The 18681-nt window shown below is 36.3% G+C and overlaps 3 protein-coding genes across 3 annotated transcripts; 1 reads left to right on the forward strand and 2 right to left on the reverse strand.

Annotated features, from left to right (window-relative positions):
• Positions 1 to 2035: 2035 nt before the first annotated feature.
• On the forward strand, positions 2036 to 4229 carry LOC139882797 (GDSL esterase/lipase EXL3-like). The gene is made up of 5 exons (XM_071867068.1): positions 2036 to 2273; positions 2557 to 2687; positions 3285 to 3518; positions 3684 to 3939; positions 4033 to 4229. Exons 1-5 carry the CDS (start codon positions 2036 to 2038, stop codon positions 4227 to 4229), a joined length of 1056 nt encoding a protein of 351 aa, XP_071723169.1.
• A 4421-nt stretch (positions 4230 to 8650) lies between these two features.
• On the reverse strand, positions 8651 to 10182 carry LOC139882799 (vesicle transport protein GOT1). The gene is made up of 5 exons (XM_071867069.1): positions 10155 to 10182; positions 9483 to 9574; positions 9308 to 9388; positions 8812 to 8909; positions 8651 to 8729 (listed from the first exon to the last, which is right to left on the reverse strand). Exons 1-5 carry the CDS (start codon positions 10180 to 10182, stop codon positions 8651 to 8653), a joined length of 378 nt encoding a protein of 125 aa, XP_071723170.1.
• A 919-nt stretch (positions 10183 to 11101) lies between these two features.
• Positions 11102 to 16703, reverse strand: LOC139882786 (protein VACUOLELESS1-like). Its single transcript, XM_071867060.1, is given in 17 exon segments — positions 11102 to 11257; positions 11342 to 11439; positions 11529 to 11631; positions 11723 to 11852; positions 12432 to 12519; positions 12522 to 12612; positions 12925 to 12979; positions 13321 to 13394; positions 13486 to 13593; positions 13754 to 13867; positions 13952 to 14041; positions 14230 to 14322; positions 14409 to 14514; positions 15225 to 15364; positions 15483 to 15773; positions 15854 to 15994; positions 15996 to 16703. Coding segments are annotated over 17 exon segments (2586 nt in total).
• Between the last annotated feature and the right edge of the window lie 1978 nt (positions 16704 to 18681).

Genomic DNA, 18681 nt, shown 5'->3' on the forward strand with positions numbered 1-18681 from the left:
CTTGTTAAGATTTTACAACAGCACACGTGTCAGTTTTAACTCGAAGAACTGTATATTCCACACATAATGAACAGCAGCTAAAGTAAATCCTCGTAGATTTGGGACGCGTGGTTGGTTGGTCTTCGTGAATTTTGTTCACCATGTACACTGGCAGGAAAGGAAATGACAATCATATCCTTAAAGGGTAAGTTTGACCATTTTATGTCTTTTGTAACTGTGTTTAATGTTGAACCATAACATTTTGTTATTTTTGCATGTGAACCCTCTCACCTTTATTTTGCCTTAACTGCAACATTAATTAAAGAAAGGGGTGTGGTCGGGTCGTGTCGTGTGGATGAGTCTTCTTCATCTTCCTTTCATGGAGACCAATTGAGGAATGGAACGACGAGTCGACGACCCCCGAGAATGATCCGTTACTTTATATGGGAGATCGTTGAAAGTGGCAGCGACGAGTCGACGACAACTTCTTACATGTGTTACAGCACATGAAAGTCTGATTTGAGGAGAAAATGTTTGAGGACCAACTGAATCAGTTTACTCATTTCTCATAGTAGTTGACCTGAATTGTTATGAGAAGGGTCAATCATGTCATTTTAATCTGTAAAATAATGGAAGCATTGGCGTAAATTTAATACACGGGATGGAAGTACAAACCAACGTGGACACATGTTTAAATGGGCACATGTTTTTCATTATTACGCAAAGTAATGTTGTTGTTGGCTTTTAATAAAGCCTTGAATAGTTCGGCTCTGATAAAGGAACTCCTTTATCCTCAGACTCTTTGGACTCATTCCATAGAATTGACTAATATACCCTCACTTTACAACTCAAATTAATGATATGTATTCAGAATGAGGGTATATGTGTATTTTATAAGGACGAGTTAGATGAATTTAGGGTAAAATGAGTCAGAAAATCATACCTATAAATAGTTAGATATAGACGTTCCCTGCGTGAAAATCATACCTATAAATAGTTAGATATCATAGACGTTCTCTGTGTTTCGTGTGATGACAATTGGAACGAGATATTAGTTTCATGATCTTCGACTATGTGGATATTCCAAAAGATTAAAAAAAAAAAAGTTAGATATCACGTCGTATTTATTTTGTTCTTTATATTTAGGGTGACTACCATAAAAAACAAAATGTGATAGTGAAAATGAAGGTTCAATTTTTGCAGTATGAAGAAGAATGTCTATATATAGCATATTATTTGGCATATGGAAAACTCAACTCAAATTCCAATCTTTAACCCAATCTTTGTTGGTCCAACTTCTCCATCCATCATTATTTGGCAGTTCAAATTAAATTTTCTCCCAACTAGTCTGAATCTTATCTAGCTACTCAATGCCAAGATGATTAATAGTTGGTTTGTTTATCTGGCTAGTCTATTTCCTTTGCATAATTCTGTGGACCTTTAAATAAAATCTATGGTCTCGCTCTCGTGCAGGGATGGATCTACGTTCGAAGAAAATTGTTCATGGATATATGTATAAGTCGGAGAAAATTATAGCGAGGATTATATTTTTTCTTTTCACATAAATACTAATAAAATAAGGCTAGGAAAAAAAATTAAATGTATATAATGGGCTACATTTTATGACAAGATTCGTCGCACTCATAAAGCCTTTGTTTCAAAATACTACTACATACTGATATTCCTAGGTAAATTTTAAATAATATAACATTTACATTTTCTTTAAAAATCTAAAATCTATATATTGAATGACAGATAGGAAAAAAAGAAAGAAATATTACTATATGGTGCTAGCAACTGTACATGCCGAAAAATAAATACAAGTCGACAGAAGCATAAATTTGTGCAACTACTAACTACTTAATAGTAGAGAATATAAAATTAGCTGACAAAATCCAGAAGTTATAAAATCTTGTCGAAAAATAAATATTCAGATGACAGGATTTCCTGCATCTTTCCCTCACTCCCAGTTTCTCTCACTTTAATTTAGATCGATCAGTCACTGTCTGAACATATAAAAGCTTAAAGTATGAGTTTCTTATTATATGAAACAACAATGGTCTTTTGTTTTGCTACATTACTACAACTTCTTCTAGTTCTTGTGAGTAGTAGTGAGTCTAGGAATGTAACATTTCCGGCAATCATCGTGTTCGGAGATTCCATCGTGGATCCTGGAAACAACAATAATCTAAAGACTATCGCCAAGTGCAATTTCCCTCCGTATGGAAGAGACTTCGCCGGAGCAAAACCGACAGGAAGATTCTGTAATGGAAAGATCGCTCCGGATTTCATAGGTGCGTCACATTTTGTTATTTTTTTCATTAGGAATTGGAATCCTAGCTACCGGAACGTTTAACCTTGTTAAATTAATATCGAGGGGAACTTATTGGATTTTATAAAATTTATTAATTACAAAAGTTTCTTAGTTCATTGATAAACGTTTATATGGAAAACTTATTTTTCTTATCGAATGAATTTATTAGTTTTATTAGCTAGATTATTAATTTATCGAGTATTATTTTACCGATATTCTATTGTATATATCCTTTTTGAAATCTCATTTAAGTTTGATTTCAGCTGAAACATATGGCATTAAGGAGTTGATTCCGCCATATCTAGATCCTAGCCTGAAAATGGGAGACCTCCTTACTGGTGTAAGTTTTGCTTCAGGAGGAGCTGGTTATGATCCTATCACTTCTGAATTCGCGGTATGCAATGCTTGCCAATTCAATACGATTTTTAACTCAGATTCAGTAATATATAGGGACCAAGTAATAGAATTAATCAAACGATTGCTTTTAGAAAACTCTTTGGGCCGAGTAGTAGCTTAGTAAAGTTTTAAGATTGTTATGTTTCACGACTTATAGCCTTGTTAGAACATCCCCACTAGTAGTTTCCCGAGTTGTAGAATGGTTCATAATATCCCGACTTGTACTCTTGTTAAAATTATCCCGACTTGTATCCTTGTTAAAAATTTCCCTAGTTGTAACCTTGTTAACTTTTTTTCCGATTGTAGCCTTGTTCAAAACATCCGGACTTGTAGCCCTGTTAATGATATCCCGAGTTGTAGCCTTATTTAGAGTATCCCGCTTGTAGCCTTATTAATAGTTTCCCGAATTGTAGTTTTGTTTATCACTTCCCGACTTGTATGCTTGTTAATTGCTCCCCGAATTGTAGGCTAATCTTGATTTTCCTTAGAGTTCACTGTTGACCATTTCTTTAGCTTCATTTTCTCAGCTGATGTATTCGATTTATATGCTGTCAATAAATAAATTACTTATGTTGTTAAATTACATACAAATCAGCCTGCAATATCTCTGTCGGGTCAATTAGACCTATTCAAGGAATACATATCGAAGATAAAGTCAGGCGCCGGGGAAGAGAAAGCTGCCAACATTCTGTCCAATGGTTTTTTCGTAGTCGTCGTAGGAAGTAATGACATTTCTAACACCTACTATGGCACTCCTATTAGGAGTTCTCACTACGACGTTAATTCCTACACCGATCTCACAACAAGTTATGCCTACACTTTCTTACAGGTAAATTATACCTTTTTTTTATAGTTCTGATCAATCTCGACAACTTTTGTTGGAAAATTATTTATGTTCGGGATTTTGAGGCTGTCCCTTGTCGATACTATCTCATTACATATATATATATATATTTTTTTTTTTTTCTTTTATTTAATTTGAATAATTATTCAGGAGCTTTATGGACTAGGAGCTAGGAAAATTGGGGTATTAGGTGCACCTCCAATTGGATGTGTACCATCACAAAGAACTCTTTATGGAAGCATAGAAAGAGGATGTTCAGATAAAGAAAATAAATTTGCAGTTTTATTCAATTCCAAGCTTTACTCAGTCATAGATCGTCTAAATCGACATTTTTCCGGTTCCAAATTCGTCTACATCGATATCTACTATTCTTTGCTTGCCATTATCCAAAACCCCGCTCATTACGGTAAGTAAAGTTCCTAGGATGAATATCAATCAATTCCTAGAATTATGCATACATATTTATTTAAATTTCTATTTGTCGATGATTGATTCCTAGGATTTGAAGTGGCAACCAAAGGATGTTGTGGTACGGGAGATATCGAAGTAAGCGTTCTCTGTAATTCTCTTAGAGCTCCATATTCTTGTCAGGATGCTACCAAATATGTATTCTGGGACAGTTTTCATCCTACCGAGAGAACTTATCAGATCATAGCCCGACAAGTTCTTCAGAAATATCAGAGCAAGTTTTTCTAATATGAAGCCCCAAAAATTCTTGCCTGAAAATTTGTTAGTGTGGAAGATTTTTTTTAGTTCAGAGGCGGGGAAACCGAATTCGAATTCTTGAGAACTAAGCTACAAGGTTGAAGACCGGATTCTGATCTAACAAGTTCGGATTCTTGAACGCAACTTGTTAGGAAAGCCGGTGGAAGGAAACTGTTATAGTAGGAAATTGTTATCACTTTATCATGGACTAAAATGATCGGATTCAGAGTTTAAGAATTAAATTTAAACTATATTTTTCAGTGGAAGAACAGAAAAAATTAATTTTATGTCCCTTTCTAACCAACAACAATACATAAAAATGGCACTAATTTTGATCAAATAATAGACCGGGGTGGTATATTTACTAATTTTGGGCAGAATTTTCCCAAGAGTAAAGATATATTCAATATTCTGATTGGAGGAAATTGCTTAAATATTGATTTTATGGTTTTAATTGACCGAATTCAGATTTAAGGGGGTAAATAATCTTAACGTGGGTTACATTTGATCGTATTCAGACTTTAAGGATGAAACTGTTAAATTACAAACTAGAGAAGAATTTATGTGGCGCGCGAATTCAGAAATCAGCAAATTTTTTTGCCGAAGCTCATCGAATTCTGCCCTACTTTAGATTTTAACAGTTTAATCCCTCAACTCTTAAATCGATCAATTTAATCCGTAAACAAACACATTAATAACATACAAAACTAGTTTGTGGGGCCAGATATTACCAGATCCTGACACGTGGCATAAAGCAGTTTATATTGAGTGTGACGAGCAGAAATTGTTCAGTCGCCATTTTCTTTCGAGTTAACAGAAAAAAGCAAAAAAGATGAATCAAGAACGAAACTTTCTCGAGGTAGAAGACGAAGACGCCATAACCAAGTTCTCATCTCTCTGTATTCACAATCCCAGCCCAAACCCACCACCATCGCGTCCAGTAAGCTGCTCCCATTGTGGCGGCGGCGGCGGCGCTGCCATGACGAGTCCTATGAAACGCCGTTCACCGGCTGAATTCAACTCTTGTGCTGAACCCAGGTCAAAGAGGGCCATGCTCTTTCTTGAACCTCAAGAAACTTCTTCTGCTGTTATGTGTCGGAGTGTTTCCGATCCTCTACCTGGGCCGCCGTCGCAGTCTCCGGTTGAGAATGCGTATTCCGGAACTCCTCCGTCTTCTTCCGCCGCCAAAGGAGGATGTCCAGCCTGCGAATTGCCACCTCGACCCCCTTTTCGTAGAAGTATCTCCGACCCCATTGTCCAATCTCCGTCGTCTCCGGCCAAGTCTATCTCTCGGTCTCCCAGCTGCAACTACGAAAGCCCAGATGAAAAGGTACTCTTCTTCTTCAAACATATGATTCTGTAATTAGGGATTGTGATCTTGTGGTGATTCTATGATCAATTTGGGATTCTGCGAAATATCATATGATTCGTCACTTTGACTGGGTTTATTACGTTCTTGCAAATGTAAAAATGTTTCTGTATTAGGGATTCTGATATTGTTGTGATCAAATTGGTATTTTTGGATTATGGCTTCTTTAGGACATTTGTTGTTATGTAATCTCATAAATTTTGTTACTTCTTGAAGCTGAAGATGTTCAGTTACTGTATTAGAAAACTCTGTGAGTTGTGTAATGAAGTTTCAATAGAGGATGATGGAGCCATGATCATCACTGCTCGAGATGAAAAAGACACAGATTTCAACACTCAAGGAGCCATCATCACACCAACTGTCACTGAGGTATGATTCTCCTTTCTCAATTGGTTTCTGAGATTATTAAAACCTGAAGGGAATGAAAATTTCTTCCTTTTCTTTATCTTCTCACTCAGCTGATATGACTCTCTTATCTCTGTTCTGTTAACCGTTATGCTGATATGCATTGCAAATTACCCTGTTTTGATTTAGAATTGACGTTACTTGATGAATGGTGGAAGTAAATTTCAGTTGCTTTGATCTTTTGATAATGTGATTCATAGGATTAGTAACTGTTTGCAGCAGATTCCTTATTCTTTGTCCCCAAGTTTCCTTTTTTCAACAATGTGAGAATCCCTGTATGGTTAGGTTCTCTGAACGGAATCCATCTTTTCGGTTTTCACAATGTTATAAAAGCTTCCTTTTTCCCCTCATGGCTAATTTGTTCCTACTTCGTCCGATGTTTCGCTTGAATGAATGGTTGAATTGAACTTTCCTTGTTATAAAAGCTACTGTTTGCAGCAGATTTTTATTGTTTGTGCCCAAGTTTTCGTTTTTTCACAATGCTCGTTATATAACTAGGGAATGAACTTTGCTTATTAGGTTCTCTGAACAACATCCATCTTTTCTGATTTCACAATGCTATAAAAGCATTTTTTATGGCTAACTTATTCATATGATGTTTGCAGGATGGCATGGAGGAACCAGAATTGGAACCGGAACCTCAGCCTGAACCTATAGTGGAACCGGAACCTCAGTCTGAACCTATACCGGAGTCTGCACCCGCCAGTGAACCGAAGCCTCGACAAGAAACTGAAGAAGTGAAAGTGACAGAGAAAAATGGGGAGCCTCTTGTCGAAATCAACTGTCATTGTGGTGAAACATATCATCTATTGTTCACTGAAGGAACGTGCTACTATGAGATCTATCAAAAAGCTTGTTTTTAAGCCCAGAAAACGGATACAAAAATCATCTCTGCCTGGTAAACTTGAGATTTCCTTGCTGTTGAAGCTGATATCCTTCTCTTTCCATTGTTGATGAGATTTCTTCTGCTATATTGAAGGTCAAGCTACCTACTTGTTGACCCTGATTTCGTTAGCTTTACGGAAGGTTCTGAATATTGGATTTTGATATGAATTCTTTAGTCATTTAGTCTGTATAAATCGTCAATACACATTTGTTCATATGCAATACTTTTAGAGGATCAATGGTATATGTTTACAATCCACCTTAATTTGTTCATATGCAATAAAGTTTCTGTGTTTGTTTTCAATGTTTACATAAAAGCCATTTAGCTTTACTTTGAATTTATATCTATCCAAGCTTTGCTTTGATAATTGGATTTGTTCATTCCGGATTAGGGTGCGTTTCTTAAGTGGGACGGGACTGAACAGGACAGAACTGGACATAAATACAATGACCATTATATCCTTATATATTTTATTAAGTTATATTGTAGTCCATTTTATTTTTAAAAATTTATGTCAGAACTCAGAAATCTTTTTCTTTTTTTAACTTCAGAAAAGAAAAAAAGTCTTTTTTTCAAAAAAAAACTATGAGTTGGCGGTTCAACTCAATGAAATTGAACCAATATTATATTGAACCGAAAATATTGGATAAAATTAAAGAGAAAATATAAAAAAAATCGTGTCACTTGCGATCATCATCGTCAAACGTTCGAAGAATCTGGTGAACGGGGACTGGGTTTGATTTTTGGCGTGGCTAGCTAGTGGATTTTAGAGGCGGTGCCGACGAGGAAGGCGGGTCGAAGAGATGAAGTTTCGTGAGGTTTTTTGATTGATCTGTAATTTTTGTAAATAACCAAGGGTACGCTGGTCAATAATTCTTTTTAGCGTTTCTGTTCATTGTTGGTTTTAGGTGGGACAGAAACTGGTATATTTGTCCCAATAAACAGTGTCCACCATTCTATATTAATCCATGCCAAACACTGGATAGTCGTCCCGCACCCTTGAAGTACAATCAATCTCCCACTAAGTTAGCATTGACCATGAAAAAAGATAGTATTTCAAAGAATTCACATCACTATTCAGAAATCCATTATCAAACTACATTATACTCGTATTAAAGTTCTATCATTTGCCAGCACCATGATGACTGGTCAGAAAATTCCACATCATGCCGACCTTATCCCCTCGTACGAACAATTAGGAAAGGCTGACATCGTACATCAGTCTGACAGAAATTAGATGACCACAAATCTGCATTCAGATTTTTAAGATCAGCACTATTGAAGAATATATGCATGATGAAAAAGACAGGGTGGACACTAGATTTGAACATAATGAATGGAAATTGGTCAACTTAGATGGCAAAATTTGTATTAAGCAAGCCATATATAGTTCGAAAGAGAAAGTTTGGTTCCAAGTTAGCATAATCAACTTTATATGAAAGCAAGAATTTAAGGAACCGTTTTTGTACATCTGTCTGTGACAAAGAAAAAAATATGTGGATGTTTCATGTTTGTATCTTTGACGTGTATGCTTATAAAGATACAAAGAAGCTTCTGTAATGATGTGATGAATGCACAAAAGGAAACAGAAATCCCTCGAAATTATCAAATAGACTTCATTTGTAGGGTAAGATATATACGAGTATGTAAAAACTCGACTCTTAGTAGACATCATGTATAAGTTACAAAGATATCAAGGAAACATAAATCTTTACCAGACAGACAATATATGACATAGACAGCATGAAATGCTTACCATAACAGAAATTGTATAATCCATCCAACACCTGGAATCTGACACAGGAATACCCTGACGGTCGGCCAAAATCCACTGCATGGAAAAGATACAGCAAAATATTTAGAAGCCACCATAGTTAACGCACCAAAAGTCATAAATGAGGCCAGAAACTAACCCGAAGAGAAGAAAGCAACCAAATGTTTCCATGATAATGCCAATCACAGGCCACCGGACAAATAAGAAAAAAAGTCCTAGAAGAAATAAAAGGGTACCCTGCAAAATAATAGTAAATAATAAATTATAAACTATCTGTAAACATTCCTGAGTATAAATTTAGTGTCATCTCAAGCTCTCTGAGGATACAGTATCTTTTCTAAGCGTTTATCCAACAATAACTTGAAATTGTTCAAGAAAGTTTTACACTTTTACTTGACCGACCAACCTTAACAATCCTGGTAAGGGAAGAGCCATGAAGGCAAAAGGCAAACCAATCACAAGAAACAATCCTACACTAAGGGACATAAACCTTTTCTTCCATCTCTTGATGTCATTTAAGGAGTTTTTGGAATGCACAATAGCCTATTTTCCAAAGGTCCTTAGTTTACAAAATATTGAGAAAAATCCTGGAACCACCCTGACTGATTTAGCATAAAATCATCATAGGCTAATACCTTGTAGTTTCCTCTGTTTGTAAAGAGATTCCACATACTACGCACACCAAGCAAAACGGTTACCCCAGTTAACCAAAGTACCTAATTCCAAAAAAGAAAAGAGGGTCAAAATCTCATTTTTTTTTTTCTTTTCTTTCAATAATAGTAATAAGAAGTTATGCGAAAGGATCCTTACATTCCCCAATGCAAGTAAACCCCTGTCAAAGAAGAGAAGTATAGCAAGAAACGTAAAAAATATCCCAAAGCCAATAAGACCAAGTCCGATCTCTGCAAAAAGAACCCAAACATTCACAAGTAAGAAACCAGTAAAGACAGCCTTTCACTTATGCGAACATGCAGCAAAACTTGGATGAAAGATTTGAAAGATACTATTGGGTAGCCATTCAGGACTCTACATGAACAGGAGAAAATCATAATTCCTAATACTTCAATCAATTTGTCAGGCTTTTTTAAGCAACAAATTCAAAACTGCGAGTAGGTTGTAAAAGGAAGCAAGGAAGCAAATAGAAAACCCTAACATTGTAGTTCCTGCTGACTCCTACACACGACACAAGCATTAAGATCCTAAAACAGTTTCCTGAGACGTGTTTTCAATTTCAAATAGGGCTCAATACTGGCGGTAATCCACCACATAATCCTTCCATTTGTTCATCTTTATCATATATCAAAGTCCTTTAACTACATCTAAGCTATGCTTCAACTAATGCATATAATTGCTTTGTAATCTAAATTCTCAATTCTTTTTAGTGAGAAACCATGGCTCATTCGTGATACTAACCACGAAAAATCATATAAATGAAAAGAAAAATTATTTTTCATTAAAGACAATCTAAACAAAAATACTCACTTTTCTGCTCCGTCAGTTCATATACCATCTTTGATACTTATTATCAAATGTCGATTGTCGTGAAAAGGGAACCTATCAACACAATGTGACAAGTTGAAATACATGGATGTCAGAAAAATCGGTAAAGTTAAAAACTTGCAATAAAGAAGCAGCTTTAAAAAATACCCAGATAAGTATATCCTCAACAGAAACATTGATACTGAAGCAAATTACATAGACTGATAAGTAAAAGAAAAGCAAAAATCGACAAACTTGGCGAAAGCCTTTTGGATCTCAAATGGATTCATATGATATGAACATTAATATGATATGAACAGCAAATAATCTCAAATTTCATCAAAAGACATAGAATTAACAACTGGAAATCAAGTTGAAGCTTATAGAATTCTGAACTGACCTGAAGATATTCGGACAGAAGCCAAGTTGAAGAAAAGAAAATGTACACACGACGAGCGAAGAAATGTTTCTCTGATTGTGTTTATCAATCTTTGATGTTTATAACCCTCTTGATTTCTAATAAGTTTGGAACCCCCTAATATTTACCAGATGAATCGATATGGTCTCTCATCCTTAACGCCGTTATTTTCTGCTACGGTGAAATCCAGTCACAGAGGTTAGCCAATAAAAAGCTAGAACGTGGCGAGGCGAACATTATTATATACACTTAAGTCCTAAACGTTGTTAAGAAATTTTGAAATGCTCCCTAAATTATTAAACCTTACACCATCACCATCTTCTCTATGGTTTAGCATCATTGGATTTTCGCAACGACTGAAATTTCATAGCATTGCTTAAAAGCTGGTGCCATGAATATCTTATGAAATTATCGACATTACAAAAAATCATAATATATGAAATTATCGACACAAATGTACACACGAATCATCTAGCGATAAGAATGTACATATCAATAAGATGCGTCTGAAGAAAAATCAAAGAAGAGAAAGCTAAGAGACGCCCAAACGATCTTTCAGAGTATCGAAAATGGACGATGCGCCAGCGTTTTGGGCAAAAGTCAATTTTAACCTCCCAAGCAATTCGCCATCTTTTGCCTGGGAAGCAGCATCAGCAGCTTCTTTGGCCATTCCAATTCGAGCATATGCCTGCAAATGTCAGGAAGTGGGTTACCGCAAAGAGGGGTAAAACTGTAAAAATAGGACGATGCGGAACTGCATGTTTTTCCTTACCTCAGCTTTTTCTCTGGGATCTGCAAGTTTTGGAATATATTTTAAAGCTTCACCTTTTTCGTCAGCATCAATGCATGCCTCCACAAATGGCTTGTAACCTAATCGATCGAACAAAACATATAAGGATCACTAAAAGCAGAATCTCTTATTGAGTTACTTATTTATCAAGTTACAGAAATGCTTATACCAATTGGTGGTCTCTTTTCCTTTGAAAACTTTTCTAGAGCATCCCAATCTCTTTTTGTAACCAAGGCGTAAACTTTTAGCCAATACCATCTCTTCTCAGACACCTGTGACAGGTTGATAATTGATCACAACGTGGCCAAAAGTGAAAACAAGCAGTTCCCAAGGACGGTTAAAATTTTAAAGAAGTGCACGAACCTTGAATTCATTTTTCACTTTCAATGCAGCACGATGATTTCCCAGTACAATACATGTACGAATTGTATCACTGATGCTTGAATCAACAAAAATGGGCTGTTTCGTAGCCACTTCTAACTCATGCTGTATTCTGTTAAGAAAAAAGACGGTCATAACTCATAAGAGGCAAACAAATTGATACCGACAAAATAAAAGGCTACCCAAAACCTTTGTCCTGCTAGTATAGCAATATGGGGAGGGTGTGGGCACTAGATTGGAAAAATAGTGGGAGTAGTGGAAAAGATTTAGGTTTTTCCAACCTTTTTTTTTAGGTTAAGTTTTTCCCACCTTTTACTTTGACAAAGAAATCATTAAATATGAAATATGACAAATTAGCATTGGAAGTATATATTTTAAAATATAGCCGGCTCCTAAGTTATTATAAACTAGTGAAATGGGAAGGTCTCTCAATAACTTTAGAATCCAAGTAACTTTCTAAACTTGCCAATTGCCATCACCCAGATTTTATTTACCTAACAGAATGTGAAACATTTGATCATTGAATAAATTCACTTTCTTCTTATGTTTACGACAGAGTGGCGCTTGGATGTTGACAATGTCACTAAATTAATCAGCTTCTGATAACCATATCCATAAAGCTAAAGTGGACTCCAACTCATTCATCCAATAAGCCAAGAGGTGTAGATCAAGTTAAATACAGAACTCTCACCTCAATAATTTTGCATGCTCTTCTGCAGCCTTGGACTCGAAAGTGTGCTCCTTGGTCTCTGCAAATAGACTATGGGACTTCTCGATAGTTTTATGCGAGGGCCATGAAGTGGAGATCCTCTACTTGCCATGGGATTCTTTGCTAGTTCCCAGGATTCTTTCCACAACAGATAAGCCACATCCTAAAAAACCAAATATCATCGCATTAAATTCAAAAGATCTTGGAACAGAGGAATGCAAACTGTATCTAGCTTTTCCACAGCATTTGTTTGAGGCAACTAGAGCATTTGTTGAAAGAAAAAGAAAAAAAAAAAAACTAGCTTAAGGGTACTACCACCTGTCCAAAAAGGTAGCAGATTGTTCATGATTTATAATCATCAGCTTGCATGCACAGAGTCATACTTGATGATAGTATAAAAATTAAGCAATAATGAGAGTGATGAATTAAAGTAAATAATTAACCTATTGTGCAAAAAAATAAAATAATAACTTACTTGAAGCTGTCCAGTTGTCAGGAAGAAGTCCTTCAGGAACTCATGTTTGTAGCACCTGAAATCCAAAATTATCATGAGAGGTGTAGCAGCCTTTCACATTCTCAACAACAGGATGGGATTCTCTTCTGTACATACAAGGCTTAAGTAAGTATTTAACAGGCACAACGCACTAAATACTTGAGCTACAACTTAACATATCGTAAATTTTCAATACCACTTATTGGCCAGGCATTACGCTAGCAAAATCTCACTGAAGATCATATATGAAGCAAAAAAGAAAGCATGTTAAGATCATAAAGAACAATGCAATTTGATGAGACCTGTGATGGGACTGAAATCCATATAGCTTCATAAAACAAACAAGCTTACTAAGTTTCCATGAACCAATATTCTTACCGTGCATAAGTTATAAACAAATCACGCGCCAGTGCTCTGGCTTGTATTGTTCCAAAAAACTCCAAAGGTGGCCTCTGCATCCAAAACAAAAACAAAAAAGCTTCATGGGGTTATAATTATGTAGACAAATGGACATGACGTATTGTAATATGTCAAGAGTAACACCTTTTGCCAAATATGAAACATGACTAGATAAACAAGGTCAGTATCACCACTTTCAGTTGCCTTCATCAATGCTGTATCTTCCTCCCCTATGCTTAACAAAAGAGGAACCTGAAGAAAAAGAATATAATAATGCATCATCTATACAACCATTTCAATAAGAAAGATTATTGTAAAGGTGTCTTCTCAAAATAGTAAGAACGTCTATTTTCCATCAAGTAATTTTCTTTTTCACGAGAAAAAAACGACCTCTGAGCCAAAAGTGGTTTACCTGTTTAGAGGAACGTGGTTCATGTTCAACAAGCATGGCAGCTAACTTTCTCCGCCCACTCTTATCCGCATGAGCAGCAACTGCTGCATAAGATATACCTCTGCATAATCTCAACTGAGACACAGTAGTCTTATTAAGATACTGGAGTATTGACACATAGAACCCTGAGGTAATTCCACATTGAGAGAAACAACAAACCTTGTCGAGTAAGATCTCAAGGAGCGTAGCATCAGGAATAGTTAATGAAGAAGTAATATTAGAACAGGCCCAGTGCATAATCACAACTTCCTGCATAATCAAACAAAAAACTATTCACATTTATGGATTTTCAAGCCTACTACTTCAGACTTAGTGTAATGATGATATAAGATGATTTTCAAGGGTACTAGCTGGTTATATTATTAAAGAACACCTCTTATTAGCATAAAGATATGGTGCAAAACATTTCCCTTATAGACTAAGCTCAAGAAACTTACTTGATTCAATCCAAGGTAGTCTGAGATTCGCAATGCAACTAAGTGGCAGTGGGCATTGATCAACCGACCAATCAGTACAGCTGCTGTAAGCAACTGAGGGTCACAAGCTTATTCAGTCAATACATTAAAGAACATGCTTATCATTAAAGTAAGGAGCTAAATCACAAAGCTTAAAAGACCTTGAATTGTTGAACGCTAAGAGGAATGCCAATCTCCGGATCACGAACGGCATTTAAGACACGCAAAGTTTTGCTCGCATCCAATATACGATCACGTTCAAAATTGCTGCCAAAGCCAACTGGATATCATTATGGAGACCAAAATCAGAGAAAAATATGCGTTTACTCAAACTTCAAATCACAAAATACCAGTTATTCAACTCAAGGTTTCATTGAGAGAGTAGAAGTATAAATCAAGACAAAGTACCCCAAATGGGAATATTTAGCTATGGAAATATGAAGATGAAAGCAATAAAACGAGGCACATATGTTAAGTGAATGATACTATATTACTGAAATACAAAGGTGAGTTCTACAAACCAAAAACTCCATGCTCAAAGCCTGCTGCTAAATATACAATGATTTCAAATCCATCTCCAATATCATTGTCAAGTTATATATTGTTTTGAAAGCTAAGTTAATGGAACATATTTTCTTCATAGAATACCATTGTAAGAAAAAGATGGAAGCTACTATGTAATAAAACAAATAGTTTTCTCTATTCTTCTCTTCTCAATGGGAGCAACGGGTTGCCTTTATATATAATTTCATATACAGCAAAAATGAAAATGATATTTAATGCAAAAGTTTATGCTTCATAATTTGACCATCAATAATAATAATGATGATGATATGAAAAAAGTCTCCTGCCATAGTATTCACAGTTTAATTTCATGTCAACCAAAGCATAATGGCTGAAAAAAATGAACTCAAATACATCTGAGAGAACCTTTTGATAACATACTACAAAGCTGAATACCAGCAAATAATACGCACCTACAAAAAGCTTGGCCATAGCTTGCAGCTCTCAACAGTGTCTGCTGACGTGAAAGGTCATATTCATGGCTTGCAGCATCAACACAAGCTTCGACAGCTTCAGTCAGGGATCCGCGTATTAATCTCAAATTCTCATCTGCCTGTTGACCCAAAAAAGAAATCAATAACAATAGTAGAGGACATAGAGGGGTACATGAAGAAAACTAAAGCAATGATCTAAATAATAATTGAAGAACATGATTGAAGTAAGAGGGCTACCTTCGCACTTCGCCTATCAAAATGATCTAAGGCATCATACAATAAAGCTGCAGGTGATGTGCTTCCAATCTTAAAGATAGATACAGTGGAGTCAGGAACACGGTGCAGAAACTCCATATTGGTATTAGACAATATCCTCACACCGTCACACTCTGGAATCAGAATGATTGGCTCATCATAGAAATACTGAACAGGATCATCATTAGGCCCCACCATCAGTAGCATTTCATCCCAATAAACTAGTACAGTGTCCAATGCACACCACGCTAGCTGTTCTGGAGGAAGAGCAGACTAAATGCAAACACAAAAACATATCAAATGCTGCATAAGCAAGACTAAAACTTAAAAAGAAAATATCAAAAAGAGCTAACCTCACATGCATGGTCTATGAAAACCTGAGAGAAATCCAAGTTTGTGACTACAATTCTACCATCATGGGTAAAGGAAGCGAGATATTTTCCATTGGGCGACACGACCATCTTCTGTAAAGGGCCAGGAACCATGCCAGCACCCCAATGGCTGCAGTCCATCCTCATCAACAGTAACAAGCCCATCCCCAACAGCAACCAGAACCTCCACGTTTCCTGACATTGTATACTGCGGCTCTATCACTGCCATGCAATGGGGCAGGATTTCCGACGATGATAAATCCAAATCTTCAACTCCGCTGCCACCACCATTGCCGATACCAGCAGGACACGGATCCGCCAATTTCTTAACATTCCTAATATTCTTAAAGTCCGGCACACAGAACAACTGCCCTGCCTCAGTCAGGCAAACGACGCCGTTCCCCCAAAACAGACACTCCACCACGTTCTGCTCGAAGCACTCTTTCCCCATATTGACAGGGACATTTGGCTCCACTACCTCAGCGTGGATAGTGTAGCGATATATGGTCCCGTCTTGTACAATACATATTAAAGTCTGTTCATCTGACCAAGACATGCCGATGAGTCTACCACCGGGGTGTTTCCACACAGTTTCAGCAATCAAAACGCCAGCGGAATTGAAAATCCGGAGCTTACGAATAGCTGACTCCGCGTAAAGCTGAACGATCTTCGAATCGTCACGGATGACGGCGATCGGACCGCCGAATGGAGCGCAGGCAACCTTATTGCGGCTGAGGTCAATGTGCTTCCATCTCATTTGATAGATTTCCGGTTTCCTATAGTATCGATTGTAGAGAAGCTGCCACTCAGCAGCTACGGACACATTCGCCATCGGTGACAAATTCTTCTTCTACTTCACTTCTTCGCTATTTTGATTATTGCTAATTAGCTTCCATCGCCAAAGAAAATCGATCAAGTAAACGATGATGATGAATTTGATCAGCTGTTAAATGCTAATTAGTTTAGGAATTGGAATCTTAATCACACCGATCAGCTTGCAATCATACAATTACAGAAGGCGGAGAGAGAGAAGTTAATGCGACAAGTGTGAGTGGTGATCTGGTGGCGCCACCGTCAACGATAACAATGGTTTTATTTTAAGAAAACGTAGGTATCGTTCGTTTAGAGGCTCATGTATTGCTTGATTTTGCTTTTTGATGCTCGAAAAAGTAGTTGTGTTCGGCTTGAAGCATGTATACAGTACTAAAGTAATTAATTGTGATTAATTAATATTTTTTTATTTCTTACCATGGTTAGTTAGTCAAACTTTTGTTTTTGCAATAAAGAAGGCTGCCGACAGCTCTTCTCAGTCTCTCTTCCTCTCACTATCCAACGCCGTCTCCGACGTCCAAAGTCCTCCAAATCTTACGGCAGCACAGGAAGAGATCGTCAACAATGACTGTCCAGATCGAAGCAGAGCTGCTCGCCGCTGAACTTGAACAGCAGAATCTCGATGTAATTTTCTTTCAAATTCTTTCTTTTTTAATATTTTTTTGGTGTATAATTGTGTTTACTGGTATGTTTAATTTGAGTTTGTACATTAAAAAGGTTCATTTTGGATTGGTGTGTTATTGATAAAATTTGAAATTCATTTGTTCCCCAAATTTTCATTACTTCTGCGTTTTTCTTACTTGCATCTCCTAAAAGCATATGTTAATAATCCGTAAGTCTCTAATTAGTCCTTTCTGATTTAGATCTGTGATATTAAGTTGCAGTCTTGATTATTTGTTTGTGTGATTCGAGCTGTAATTCTTTTGGAATTTTATTAAGTGATGTTTTATTGATTATTAGAAAATTCTCCTATATATTTAATACTTATGAATTGGAATTATTTTTTGAAGGCGTTCTGATTTTCTGATGATGTTTCTAATTTTGTTTTTCTGTTTGTAGGCTGATAAACTTGTTTGTTGAAGATGGAGAGGACGATGAAGAAGACGATGATGACTACGAAAAACAAGAGCCCATTATTAAAAAATTTAATATTATTTTAATCTAATTAGAGTAACCCTTTAAATATGGAAAAACATTGAAAAACAAAAAAACAAAAAACAAAACAACTTGGAGTAAGGATGAAAACGAACAGACCCGTATATTTTTGACCCTAACTTTTCACTTGTAACACATTTTCACGTTCTCACATTTTTTCGTTAACCTAAAATCTTTACGTGTCATATATATTCTTCCGCCGTTAACTTCACTTAAATGGTATTTATGTGGCGCTCTGTGGTGTCAATTCATGCTTAGTCAGCTAACAGACTCTTATAATTGTGACACGTGTTAGTGATATGTCATAATTTTTGCCACGTCGCAAAATTTTGCAAAAAAATGTGGATTTTTTCGATGACATGTCAAAAATTTTATGAATCCGATGACATGCGTCACAAATATATTGGTTCGATAGATGACTAGACGCTACACATGTAAAGTTAACGGTAGAGGGATATGTATGACCGCTAGCGAGAAACGTGAGAGTTTTTTAAATTAACGAAAAAACGTGAGAGATTGAAAATGTGTTACAGGTGAAACGTGAGGGACGAAAATATACGTTTTCTCGTTTTATTTTTGGAGGCAAATCAATGTTACTTAATGGGCTTAGGCCCATTATAACTCTCAATGGGCCTTATTTTTATGGGCTTGGGCCGTAAAATTTGAGCTACGAAGTCTTTTTCCTAATTGTAGTTGTCTCGTCTCTGGTAGCTCCTTGTCCGCCACCCCTCTTCAACAATAGATTTCTGAGAAAAAAAAAAAACAGTTTTTTACATAACAAATTTTTCATAGCGTCTCCATCAAGGCTCTAGAAGGTTCGAAAT

This window comes from Rutidosis leptorrhynchoides, unplaced genomic scaffold (genome assembly GCF_046630445.1).
Source record: "Rutidosis leptorrhynchoides isolate AG116_Rl617_1_P2 unplaced genomic scaffold, CSIRO_AGI_Rlap_v1 contig31, whole genome shotgun sequence".
Classification (NCBI taxonomy): Eukaryota; Viridiplantae; Streptophyta; class Magnoliopsida; order Asterales; family Asteraceae; genus Rutidosis; species Rutidosis leptorrhynchoides.